This window comes from Trachemys scripta, chromosome 3, assembly GCF_013100865.1.
Source record: "Trachemys scripta elegans isolate TJP31775 chromosome 3, CAS_Tse_1.0, whole genome shotgun sequence".
NCBI lineage: Eukaryota > Metazoa > Chordata > Testudines > Emydidae > Trachemys > Trachemys scripta.
The window spans coordinates 6,891,643-6,905,460 of record NC_048300.1 but is presented as its reverse complement, the minus strand read 5'-3'; the positions used below and the strand labels follow the sequence as shown (position 1 = coordinate 6,905,460).

The following is a 13,818-nucleotide window of genomic DNA, read 5'->3' as shown; positions in this document are numbered from 1 at the left end:
TTCTTAAGGCTTGTCTTCACGGCACCGCTAGCTTGAGGTATAATTTGAGTGCCGCCCTTAATGCAACTCCTGTCCACACAGTGAAATCTCTAGCTCAAGGGAGATGGTGTGTTAGACTTAAGTAGCTGGCCTGTGGGGGACAAGGGGAGGCTTTGAAGCTCAAATGCTGCTGATACTGGAATTAATAATATGGAGGGGACAACTGCAATGGGCTGCTAATAATTAAGGCTGTAAGAAAATCACAGGCCACGAGTCCGGTGCAGCAACAGCAAATTTTAACACTCACCGCAACTGTCAAATCACTCTGCAACTCTTTTGAAATGCCACTTGCAAATTTGCCCCAGCTACCACTCCATCACTGCCCATTGGGGGCAGGGATGGAGGAGAGTGGGGCCAGGGACCCATGTGGGTCAGGGCCAGGATCTCCAGGGGCTCCCCCCACTCAGTACTCCGGCTCTGTTGGCCTCACACTTTGTCCAGGTGCAGTTCTGCCTCTGTCACGTGGCACGGGCCAGGCCTGCTGAGCAGCAGTGGTTCCTGCACAACCTTGAGGACTTTGCCTTCCATAGGTGCCTAGCCACATTGCGGGATGGGCTCGGGAAGAGCTATGTGGGGGTTGGGGTGTGTGCCTCTCACAGAGCACAGGGTTGTGCCAGCCCCACACAGGGCCTCCAGCAGTCTGAGCTGGGGCCAGCTCTAAGATGTGGGGTCTCAGCCCTACCCCCACCCCACCCTACCCTATCGACTAGAGAAATGGGAGGATAGCCAGCCACTGTTGGAAAGTAAAGGACTCCACCTCTAGTCAGGTACAAAACAAGTGTTTAGGTCCTGCACCCTCCCCCACACACATGCAGCACCCCAAACCGCAACTTTAACAAACAGTGGCAGCAACTTTTGAACCAAAATATCACAACTTTCTGACCGCCTTACTAATAACACAAACCCTGTGTGGGTATATCTACATCACAGCGTAAGGCGTGATTGTAGCACAGGTAGGCCTGCCTGTGCTAGCTTTAAACTAGCCAGCACCGGTAACAGTAGCAGTGAAGATGTGATGGCTCAGAATTCAGCACAGGCTAGCAATCTGTGAATACTCAGGGCCTGATTCTCATTTATACTGTCTCTCTTTACGTTGCTCTGGTGGGCTAAAGAGCATAGACTGGGTGTAGGTTGCAGTTACAAGGCCCCGTTATACTGCCTGAATGGTGCAAAGAGGCCTTCGTGTAAATTAGAATCATGCCCGACATCTTCCAGAACATTCCTTGGGCCAGCAGGCTGCAAAATGCCCAGTGTTCTAAGGGTTAATCGTTGACAATGTGGGCACACAGTTACGCTTCAATCTTCTGTGAAAAGAAGGGGTTTTACAAATAATGAAAAGTGAAAATGAAGTTTCTTTTGGTTTGATTGAATTCATGAAGCAACATGACTCGGGGATGTGGATAGAAACCATATTTTATTAAGGGAATGTCTGACGTACCCTCTAGAAATGGAAAATAAGGATTTGAGGAGACAGATTAGTTATGGGGCTGTGGAAGAAATAATCATAGTTAAACTTTAGCTGATTGAAGAAGTTAACAACTGTATGAGCATTTGTCATTCACCCCATCAGTGCTTTTAGTTAAGAAAGTCAAGAACTAAATTAGCCTTCTGTCTTCATGGATCATGGTTGTCTCTGACGTATATATTTTAATAATGTGTGTGCGTTGTGTACTGTACACAGAATCGTCACCTCTCGCAATTTTATTCATAGATTTTAAGGCCAGAAGAGAGCATTAGAAAGGCAATAGCTCCCCCGAAAGTGGGCAGGCAGAAAGCAGGACCATGTCTGTGGAATGAAGGCTTCCTCTAACAATGTCTATCAGAACTACCCCTGCACTTGTACAGCGATGCCCCACCTCCATCACAGACCTGTGTCTTATGGGGCCATCTGGCCTTCGGAAGTTCAAAGAGTCTCTTCTCACAGTTCTAAAATTGAATGCAACCACTTGAATGCAATGGCCCCCATTTAAAGTCGACGTTTGCCAGCAGTGACCACAGAGTGAGACAGGGAAATACTGCAGTGTGAGATTACTGACAAATGTTGCCTTTTTCATGGCAGCCATTGTGCATGCATATTGCAGAGTTTTCCTAAGGAGAACTCAAAACAGAGCAATTGCAATTGCTAATCTTTATCTTGTGTTAGAGGTTTAAATAACCATCCAGTACAGGGAGGGATAGCTCAGTGGTTTGAGCATTAGTCTGCTAAACCCAGGGTTGTGAGTTCAATCCTTGAGGGGGCCACTTAGGGATCTGGGGCAAAATCAGTACTTGGTCCTGCCTAGTGAAGGCAGGGGGCTGGACTCAATGACCTTTCAAGGTCCCTTCCAGTTCTAGGAGATAGGATATCACCATTAATTTAAAAAAATTATTAATTACATGTTGTGACAGACCCAGACCAGTGGGGTACAGGAGTCTGGTAGAGGGCAAATATACTGGTCACTGGATGAGTAGTTTTCTGTTCCCTGAGTGACCAGAGCAGGGGCTGCACTAGAGTAATCAGGAACGTGCTAGAACCAGTTAAGGCAGGCTAATCAGGGCACCTGGGTTTTAAAAGGAGCTCACTTCAGTTTGTAGTGTGAGGAGCTAGGTGCAAGGAGCTGAGAGTGAGAAGGTGTGCTGCTGGAGGACTGAGGAGCACAAGCATTATCAGACGCCAGGAGGAAGATCCTGTGGTGAGAATAAGGAAGGTGTTTGGAGGAGGCCATGGGGAAGTAGCCCAGGGAGTTGTAGCTGTCATGCAGCTGTTACAGGAGGCACTATAGACAGCTGCAGTCCACAGGGCCCTGGGCTAGAACCCGGAGTAGTGGGCGGGCCCGGGTTCCCCCCAAACCTCCCAATTGACCTGGACTGTGGGTTCTTCCAGAGGGGAAGGTCTCTGGGCTGTTCCCCAACCCACATGGTGAATCTCTGAGGCAAGAAAATCTGCCAATAAGCGCAGGACCCACCAAGATAGAGGAGGAACTTTGTCACACTATCCAAAGCTCAGGAGAATGGATGGACTATGAAAGCTAAAATACCAATAGCTCAGTCAAAAATGTGAGAGCCTAGTGTTATAGGGATAATTCCACTGATTTTTGCCTTTGGACTGTAATTCTGATTGTGACAGAGTTATGCTGCTTTAAATGTAAGCCTTCCAAAAAGGAGATTCTGAATATAAGACTCGGTAGTATATCTGATCTTTCCCCAAGTATGTTTGTCCAGTGTGACCTAGCTAAAGACAGGCTTTTCTGTTTCTGAGAACTATTATAAAAATATTCTCAATGACCTTGCATACAGTTTTGAAAATGTGTGTTGCTCGAGAATTGAATCTTAAATTCAACCACCTTCTAAGGTAAGTAATCCCTATTCTAAGGACTTGATCTAGATATTTCCAGATTAACTCATCCTGTTGTTATTGTGTTGATATCATCTCATAACTTCTGAGTTGTTATGCTTGATTAGATCTCCTAGTCTGATCTCCTGTATAACACAGGCCAGAGAATTTCACCCAGTTACCCCTTCACTGAGCTCGATGATTTGTCTGACTGTTAAAAATGTGTGCCTTATTTCTAATTGGAATTTGTCTAGCTTTAATGTTTTAGGTGTCTTCTAATTTAACTCTGTAGCCAGGCACTTTGCAGACTTAATTAGGTTTAATTCAGAGACCAAGGCAGTTAACAACAAGCTAATATCCCTGCAAACTTAGTTCCCAATTCTGCAACCTGCTCTCTGATGGAAAACAAACCACTGCATCTCATGGAGTTCCATTGAAATCAATGAGATTCTACGTAGTCTGTATCTGTAGCAAATTTTCACTGTTACTCTATCCTATATACTAATATGGAGCACCTATAGATATGGTATACTGTGTTCATTTCATATACATGACTTTGTTATCAGCAAATCATTGGTGGATGATATGAAGTTGTGAAGCATTGTCAATACAGAGGAGGATCAGAATATTATACAGGAATAGCTGGATGACTTTGAGTCACAGAAATGAGATGAAATTCAATAATAAGGTCCTGCACTTAGGATCTAATAATAAAAATTTCTCCCACAAGCTGGGGCAACAGAGGAGAAGAAAGACCTGGGTGTGTTGGTGGAACACAGGATCACCATGAGCCACCAACATGATGCAATGGTGGAAAAGGCAAATATGATCCCAGGATGTATCAGTCGAGGCATTTCCAGTAGACAGAGAGAGAAGTACTAATGCCATTGTATGTGGCACTGGTAAGATCTCAACTGGAATGCTGTGTACAGCTCTGGTCACCCATGTTCAGGAGAAATGAATTCAAACAAACAGGTGCAGAAGAACTACTAGGATGACCAGGGGAATGGAGAGTCGATCTTATAAGATTGGAAAAACATGGCTCATTTAACATAGCAAAAAGAAGGCTGATGGGGTAGGGGGGAATATGATTGCTCTCTGTAAACCCTATGGAAGGTGAAGAGCTATTTAAGCTTAAAAAAAAATGTTGGCACAAGAACAAATGGACCCGGAACAAATTGAGGCTGGAAATTAGAAGAAGGTTTCTACCCATCAGAGGGATGAGGTTCTAGAACAGCCTCCTAATAGGAGTTGTGGGGGGCAAACAACTTAATTAGTTTTAAGAGCGAGCTAGACAAATTGATGAGTGTGATTGTATGTCCTGATTGCTTGTGATGGTAGGTGGCAGGGCTCACCAGCCCTCAGGCTCACTTCCAGTTTACACCTTCTGTTCCTAAAAGCTCATGTTTCAGGGTTTCAGCCAGACACCTGGAGGGGTCAAGATGGGATTCTCCCCTCCTCCTTCCCCCCGACATACAGTATACTCTGGATTGGGTCTCCTTCCTCTGAATCATTAGAGATGGCCATGTTGGAGATGGGACACTGGACAGGGCCAGTGCTGTGAGGTGGCACCAAGCATTCTGTCCCTAGGGTGCTTGGCTGGCTGGTTCTTGCTCACATGCTCACAGTCTAAGTAGTCGCCGTGTGTGGGGTCAGGAAGGAATTTTCCCCCATGTTAGGTTGGCAGTGACCTTGAGGGTGAGGGTGAGGTTTCACCTTCCTTTGCAGCAAGGGGTGTAAATCACTTGTCAGGATTATCTGGATGTATCTCATTCAGTCAGCTCCCTGCCACTGGGGGGACCTCCGGCATTGGTGCAAATAGTCCCTCTTATTTTCTGCCCGTGGCACATGATAGTGTAGTCTCCTGTGGGCTGTAGCAGTTTGGTCTAATTTTGGTTGTTGGGTGGTGGTGGCCTGTGATATACAGGAGGTCAGACTAAATCATCTGGTGTTCCGTTTGGCCTTAAACTCTGACTTTCATGACTTCTGTTTTCCTGTCCTACTCAAAATCATTATACACAGCCCTACAAGAGTCTACTTAACTATCTAAGTGTGTAGGAAAAGTCATCTTCATATTATATGGTACTACTTGCATATGTGACCATACAATTCAAGACTAAATTGTACCAGATATGCACTAAGGGGCAGAGTTAAGGTTATGTTACTTTAGCATTTCCTGATTTTTTTCAGTGCTTAAGTTTGCGACCATAACACAGTATTTTGTATGAGATTTCCTAAGTGTTTTTTTTTTTTTAAAGAGAGAGAGGTAGTAAAAAAGTAGGAAAAAAATAAGAAAAGAGTTTCATTGTCCAGGACTTCAAACTCTGTTGGTTTACAAAAGTTTGTGAAGAGTGGTTGTGATTTTTGACTTTTAGAAGCACAAATCAGATTGACTGCCACTGATAGTTGTGCTCCTGAATCCCATTGACTTTCACTGTGCCTCATGTGCCTAAATCACTTGCACCCTTTTAAAAATCCCATCTAGAGTGCGTAACTAGTTGATTGTTGTGCACCAATTGTGTATGTCTGAAGGTCTTTGGCAACACACCACCAAAATGCCCAGCATGGTGCATTTCCAGAGATCTACAAAAGGCAGCTCCTCTCCACACTGCATTAGGAGTTGTGCTGCATCTCAGATGCATTGGAGCAAAACTCCTTTTGTGGGCTCTTCACAAAATGACAAGTAGCCTTCCTCACAGGTCTCTTTTGAAATTAAATTAATTAATGTTGGTGAATGCATCTCTGGAGATATTTAAGAGTAGGTTAGATAAATGTCTATCAGGGATGGTCTAGACAGTATTTGGTCCTGCCATGCGGGCAGGGGACTGGACTCGATGACCTCTCGAGGTCCCTTCCAGTCCTATAATCTATGAATCCTAGGGTGGGAGGTGCTTTCTGTACAGTGTTAGTCTGCGTTTCTCAATCACAACCCAAAATTGGGATGGGGAGGCAGACATTTCAAAGGGTTCACGCGATGGCTCCGGTCCTGCAGGATTGGCTGGGCTCAGCTCCCTACTCTAGGTGTTGGGATCTGCAGGGTTACAGCACCACTCAGATTTGGCCCAACCATCCCTCAGTCAGGAAGATGCAGGGGTGGGGGGCTGGGTCAAACTTGAGTGAGTGGCACTATGAGCCCATGCACCAGGTCACAACTGTGCTCACACAGATTTGGCCCAGCTGCCCCCCCACACAAGGGAGTTCAAGGCCAAATCTAAGCAGCACTGCAACCACAGAGGTTGCAACACCCAGAGTGAGGAGCCGAGCCCAACCAGCCCTACAGGACTGGAACTGCAGGAGTCGCTGCTGCGGGGTGACTGCAGGGTGGGATCTGCAACAAAGACCCCCAGGCCTCCTGCCCCGCCCCCTGGGGCCAGGACCCACCACCCCACCACCAGCCTTTTTACTGGCTTATGACAGGCCCTCAACCTTGACAAATGGGTCCTGAGCCTGAAAAGTTTGAGAAGTTCTCATGTAAATGGCTCTGCAGGGTGGGAGGCAGCAGAGAACCAGGGCCCCCTGCATCCTCCCAATTTTCTGTCTATTCCTTTCCATTTAAAATATAAACATTCCCCACATTTCGCCATTAAAATCGGATATTGTGTGGTCCTGAGCCCAGGGCGGCAAAAGCTCTCTCAAGGGGCTTGCAGGGTTTTTAACAGAAGATCAATACCTCAAAGGATTGAGGAGGGAGGGATAGCTCAGTGGTTTGAGTATTGGCCTGCTAAACCCAGGGTTGTGAGTTCAATCCTTGAGGGGGTCATTTGGGGATTTAGTGTGGGATTGGCCCTGCTTTGAGCAGAGGATTGGACTAGATGACCTCCTGAGGTCCTTTCTAACCCTCATATTCTATTCTATGATTGGGCCCTCAATCCCTCCACCACTCACATGTCCTCACAGGACTCTAGAACTGACTTTCTCCTAACCAAATGATTTGGGCCCAAGTTCTGCCTTCAGTTACAGCTATTAAAAAACCTACTGATACACAGGGATGATTAGACCTGCCTAGAAGTAACTGAGAGCAGAATGTGACCCTGGATAAGCAATGCAAGTGCTGACCATTACCCTGACTTTGCCACCTTTAGGTGCCAGAGATTGTCTCTTCTCTGGCCTTTTTGTGCCTCTGGGTAGTGGTCTCAGAAATGCAATGCATTCCTAAACTTGGATTTCCCATATCACGTGCTAATGTATGGAGCCAGCTAGCACTATGAAATGACAGTCCATCCTTTGACACAGAGAACTTGTGATGATGAGAGCCTGGCTCACTCCTCCTTTTTGTGTATTCTCTCAGGTGGTTGCACTGTCATCGTGGAGTCTGCTGCGAGATTCAACCTATTACACACTGTCTGTTGTTGCACTCATTGTGGTAAGTTTTTGAAGGCTATTATGATGGTGCTTCTGCTCAGGAAACCTAAGTGTCTCCTACGATCCTCATAATTATTGTGACTGGGGACAGATTAAGACATAGGCACTATAGGCTTGTGCCCTGGTTCCAGGAGTCATGTCACAGCTAAACCCCAAATACCCCCCCCCCCAAAAAAAAGCTGCTTCTAGCCTTCCTGGTTGCAAAGGAAAGCTTAAAAAGGATACAGCAGTGCTCACTTGAGTCTGCAGAGAGCATGAAACAATAGCTCTGAGAGGAGTGGACAGCCCCATTCATCTCAATGGGATGGTAACTCTGAAACCCACAGTACATCTATACTGCATCTGGGAGAGAGCCTCCCAGCCCAGGTAGACAGACTTGTGTTAGTGGGGCTCACGTTAGCCCACTGAAAATAGCTGTGTGGATGTTGCACCAGTGGAGGCTCGGGCTTGCCACCCAAGCTCGGACCCCTCATACCCCCAGAAATGCACGAGCACAGGTCCCACTAGCACAAGTCGGTCTACCCGGGCTGGGAGGCTTGCTTCCCGCTGCAGTGTAGACGTACTCCCAGAGCTCTGGCCTCCAATCAGGCCATGGAGTGGGTGCTTAGTCCTGTTTTGTTCCTTATGTGGGGAGAGGATGGAAGGATCTGTGCATTTCCAACTTCAAATTTGAGTCATTTCCCCCCATCCCCTTGGTCCTCTGGCTCTGCTACCAAGAAGCCCTCCATACTCAAGGAAGGACATGCTTTCCCCCTGTGGGAAGGAAATCAATTCATGAATACAAAATGTTACTGTGAGTCCTATACATGCACACAAACTCATGGGATTTAGTGGGTACTAGTGCCAAACCCTACTGGTGAGGGTGCAAGATGGTTTCATTGATAACACCTTGTGACCAATTGTTATAATTCTCCAAAATATTTAGCAGTTGTGAAAATCAGGCCACTTATATAGCACCCTAACCGTGGATTTAGAAGCCAATGGCCTGGTTATCAACAGTACTCCCTGTTCAGCTCCCATCATGTGCTGTGGGAAGTGTAGGTGCTCAGAACGGCTGAAAATCAGGCCACAAATGGAAACAATGTTAGCATAAGAATTGAAATGTGAAAACGACAGCAGTTAAATGGCACATTTTCATCCAAACTCGCACAAAGTCAGGAAATACAAAAGTTACATTTCCCAGAGCAAAGCTGCATATTGCATAAATGTTGTTTTCATCTATACATTACTGTCGTCTTGGACATGTTGCCTAAAATAAACTATTCCCTACTAAATAGGGGAAAGGGAGAGTGAGATCTTCTTGTGTTCACTTTAATACATTTGTAAGGTCAGGTCAGCGTCATGGTGAGAAGATGAACGTTTGCAATTCCAGAATTTGTGTGACTGTAACTAGGCAACATTAAAGTTTCCTGGCTGTATTTTCTTTTGCCTTTAGCATGTGTGTGCCTGCATACTGGGTACGTATTCCATGTGCATAGCTAGTCCCTCCCCCTGAGACTTCCAGCAAAGAGTTTGCCTCAACTTGTTTGAGTTTTGTAATCTCAACACTGCAAGGTCAGCCTTCTGCAATGTATGAAAAATAGCTTGTCTTCAATCTAATTCATACCTCCACACCCAGGCAAGAATAAAAGCAATGTAATTGACAGCAATGATGTGTGAAACCAACAAAGGCTGCTTTGTTACTTCCAGGGCTTAAGAATAATGAAGCACAAGAAAGTGGCTTTTCAACAATAAACGAACAACCCCATATATTGTAAAAAATTACCTCCCAAGGGCAGAAAGGCATGTAGGCAACATCCCAGCCCTTTGATTTATTTATTTGTTTATTTTTAATCCAAAGGAAGCGTGGCTATGGAAAGCCTCTTTGCTTCTAACCTGATAGCATTTGGATTGTGTGTTTGATTTGCAACTGTTCTGCAAATGAGTCTGGGGAGGAGGTGGGGTTTTTTTTGTTTTTTTTTTTAAAAAAAACCTTCCAGTGATCTTTCTGCTCACAGGGCTTGGCAGCTTCTCAGCAACCTAACAGTGGCCTGATACAATCATACCTTTTGTGCCATATCTAGCATATTCCTTAAACTAGGTAAATAGCAAGAAACTCAGACAGATCATTAAACAGAACTCTCTGGTACCTGTAAACAAGGTATATATTACTCTTTCTTTCTGGTTCCTTCTCTCTTCCCTCACAAATGTCTTCCAGGGAGGGCTATTCTTCATGGCTACAAAACTACAAAAGTCCTGTTCCTTGGGATCTTCACTCCAAAGGACTAGGATATTATCATTCCTTCTTGGGCCTGTACCCCACTTGCCCAGAGTCAAGCCCGATCCTCGGCAGCTCCTTGCTATCAATAGGGCTATGTCAATTACCATTTGTTAAATGCACACAAAGGGGAATGGGGAGAAAGGAAAAACAGTTAAAATATTTAACCCTTCTGCTTGACATTTTTCTCTGATGGCATTAAAAGACATTGTTAGGTCAAACAGAGTCAGATTTTGGTGGTAGCACTTGTTTGGTTCTTAAAATATGTCGCCTGCCTTCCTCCCCTCTAAGACCCCACCTCCACCTAGAGACAACCACCTGACAAAGAATACACTGTCACCTTAACTCTGCCCCACAAGGGATGCTGGATTTCCAGACCCCCGTACCCCAGAAGTGAATGGGTGCTGCCCCAGAACTATACCAAAGGGACACCCACTGTTCTGTGCTGATGGGTGAAGGAAAAACGGGGCTGTTCTGCTAGGTGGCTTAACTTTTCATTTCTTTGCTTTTGAGGTTTTGCATCAGGTTGGTTACACATGCAGCACCCTTAAGCGTGCCATCCTGTAGCGTTTAGTGCCTGAATTTTTAAATAGTATCACTCAGTTGCGGAGGAACATGGAAGCCTCCTTAGCATAAACTCCCAGGGTGAAATCCTGGCCCACGGAAGTAAAAGGCAAAACTCCCCTTTATGTCAGCAAGATAAGGATCTCGCACACACACCCAGTCTTTAGATGCTGTTCCAGTTCAGGGCTGTGCTCCCTACTTGAAATCCTACTGATCATAAATTGTACTTGTGTAGCACCTTCCTTTCGCAAGGCACATACCTGCTGGAGTGAGTTCAGCCTCAGCACGCTCCTGTGAGATGAGCTAAGACAATGCATTGTCTTCAGGCCCAGCACTACCTTTCCCCCACCACGCAGGGTGAGTTGAGGACAGCCATTCATAACGAAATGGTCCATTTTACTGGCTGCTCTGTGATTTGAAGTGAACCAGTTTCTCTCTTGCCTTCCAAAGACACGGTCGTGCTGAAATGAACATTTGTTTCACATTAACCATGAAAATAACTAGATTAATGTCATAGAGAAGAAAAGTGGTAAATTTCACAAAATACAGGTGCAGGCTAGTTATGCCTATAACTGATCATTCTTGCTCTACCAGTCATCTGAATGTTCCCTTAGCCACTTTTTTCTATGAGATAAAATGGGCTTCTTGATCCGTGAAAGAAGGAAGTAAATTTTCTTGGGTTAGAATAAATAAATCCCATATGATTATTGTTAATTTTGAGACATGAATGTATACAAACAAGAAATGTCCAATCACATGTAGGTCCCAGTTCAACAAAGGACTTAAGAACATAAAAATAATATAGTCCCTTTGATTTAAATGGGACTTAAGCACATACTTAACTTTTAGCACAATATGGGATCTTCTATAATGGATGGTGGTGTGTGTGGAAGGTATCCCATGTTCTTTTAATAAATAAACTGTGATGCTCTCATAGATGTGAATGCTCCACCATTGTTTTGCCTAACCATATATGTGTCCCCATTGATATTGAGTATTTTAAAGTTATGGGTTTAACATTAAATCACTTAAAATCTAGGGATTAGATGTAAACTGGCTTGGCTTCATTTACACCAGCCGAGGAGTTGGCTCTATACCTCTTTTCCAAATAAAAAATCCACCAAGACCTTCTTTTAATTAGAGCTTGGCAAAACAACATCTAATTTCTCAAACTGTTCCAAAGTTATTCTTCATCCTGCATTAGAATGAAAAAAATTCAACAATTCCAAATTTTAAAGGGATACTAGCCCAAATCCTCAAAGGTATTTAGGTGCCTAACTTCCACCGATTCCCATGGGAGTTAGGCACCTAAATACCTTTGAGGATCTGGGCTGCTGTCAAAGTTGTTAGGCCAAAACATGTGGCCCACGGCTTATTTTCATTTTTATTCGCAAAGATGAGTGTGTGTGCTTGCGTGTCCTGTCCCACCAAAATATCGCAGCCTGAAACTATTGTTGCCACATAAAACCCTGATGAGTATGAGCAATAACCTGTGGTGTGCATGATATATCATAGCCACGTTATCTTCTGATAACCAATATTACTGGTGTCAGGGCCGGCTCCAGGCACCAGCCCACCAAGCTTGTGCTTGGGGCAGCACCTGGAGGGGGGCGGCGCAGTGCTCCGGCTCTGGCCGCCGGGGAGAGCGGAGCCCCAGCCGGGGCTCGCCGCCCTCCCCCCGGCGCTCTGGCCTCCGGGGAGAGCGGAGTCTTGACCGGGACTCGCCGCCCTACCCCCGGAGCTCTGGCCGCCGGGGAGAGCGGAGCCCCAGCCTGGGGAGGCAAAAAAGCCAGAGCCGGCCCTGACTGGTGTACATTACAAAGAAAGAGATGTTTGCTCTTTACAGAGTGTGCAGGCTAAGGGGGTCTTTCCCTTTCCCTTGGTTGCTTTCTGGTACCATAATAGTGCTTTTTCATGATGGTGTTTTCCTAATGAAACTGTATCTCTTCATGTAGTGTAGAGATAAGGGCAAATAAAGAGCCATGAAGCTTTAGAATGGCTGAGCAAAAGTTTCCCCCAATCTAATAAAAGTTGAAACCAAGTACAACACACAGTCATGTCCTGGGATGTCAAGTTGTAGAGTGGCTATGGACTGAGGCTGCAGGCCACACGGCCCAGAGAAGTACAGCTCTGGCATTGATGCGGTGGCATGTTGGCACTTAGCTATTCTGGGAGGATGCCCCTGGTCCCAGGTTACTGTAAGCATGTCACCTACGCAGCGCTGGACTTGACAGGGTCACATTCTAACAACAGCCGTGGTCTGACACTGAGCCAAAGGGCAAAAACCATGGGGCCTCTTTCCTAGCTGTCAGGTAACATAAAATATGTTACACGATGTGACTGTTCAGCAGAACAGGAAGGCTGGATGGTGCCAAGGGATGGAGAAAGCAGGCACTTTGGCAGAAGACTTCAGGATAAGCAACCCAAGGAAGCCCAGCTATCTTCTTGACATTGTGTTGCCACAACATCTTGTCATGGTGCATTACAACGTGATACCGTTCCACTAGCTGAAAACAATTTTGAAATGAGGCCTGTGGTTGGGGGTGACAGTGAGGAATCAGCAGGGAAGCCAGTAAATTGCAGATGTCCATTTAAAGTAAGAGTGCATGGAAAGACTGGCACCGCTGACTATTACCAGCGCGATATCCACTGGCACTCTTTCATTCTCCTCTCTCATCTCCCAGAGGCCCTGTTGGAAATAAGCTGTGGAACATGAGGGCCATCTAGTGGTGACTAGGAAAAGCTAACCTTTAAGTTTCTACTTTAAAAAGTGAAGCCAAGGATAAATTGACAAAAGTCAGATGTAACAACTTTTGTGACATGATGTTATTGTTACTCAGAAAGATGCCACACTCGGAAAAAGACATGTTCCCTGCCCCAGAAGGTTTTGTGTGGCGTTATTGTGAGGCCCTGTTTTCACTGGTGTTTTGAGTTCAGTTGGAATAGTAGGTGCAGGTCAGCACCTATGAAAATCAGGCCCTGGGCCAGATTCTTAGCTGGTGTAAAATGCATGTAGCTTCATTAACTTCATTGGTGCGATGCTGATTTACACCAGCTGAGGATCTTCCCCCCCCCCCGCCCCCCATGGTACATGTTTATCACATGATTTCCATGGGACATCCTTTTTCCCACATAACTTCATGTGGTTTACCACCATTAAATCACTCACATCCTTTGGACACTTGCTCTGAATGCACCTTTTATACAAAAATCTCAGAGCACTTGGGTAAGTCTGTCATCCCCATTCTACTGATGGGACAGACTGGGGGATGGAGAAGTTAAA

At 45.5% G+C, this 13,818-nt stretch overlaps 1 protein-coding gene across 2 annotated transcripts in view; it reads left to right on the top strand.

The window, feature by feature from the left end:
• Positions 1–13,818, top strand: part of SLC24A3 (solute carrier family 24 member 3) — a 331,311-nt gene that overhangs the window by 276,221 nt on the left and 41,272 nt on the right. For both annotated transcript variants that reach the window (XM_034764053.1, XM_034764052.1), the window contains exon 7: positions 7,641–7,715. In XM_034764053.1, coding sequence (XP_034619944.1) covers positions 7,641–7,715 — 75 coding nt within the window. The remainder of the gene's footprint in view (positions 1–7,640; positions 7,716–13,818) is intronic.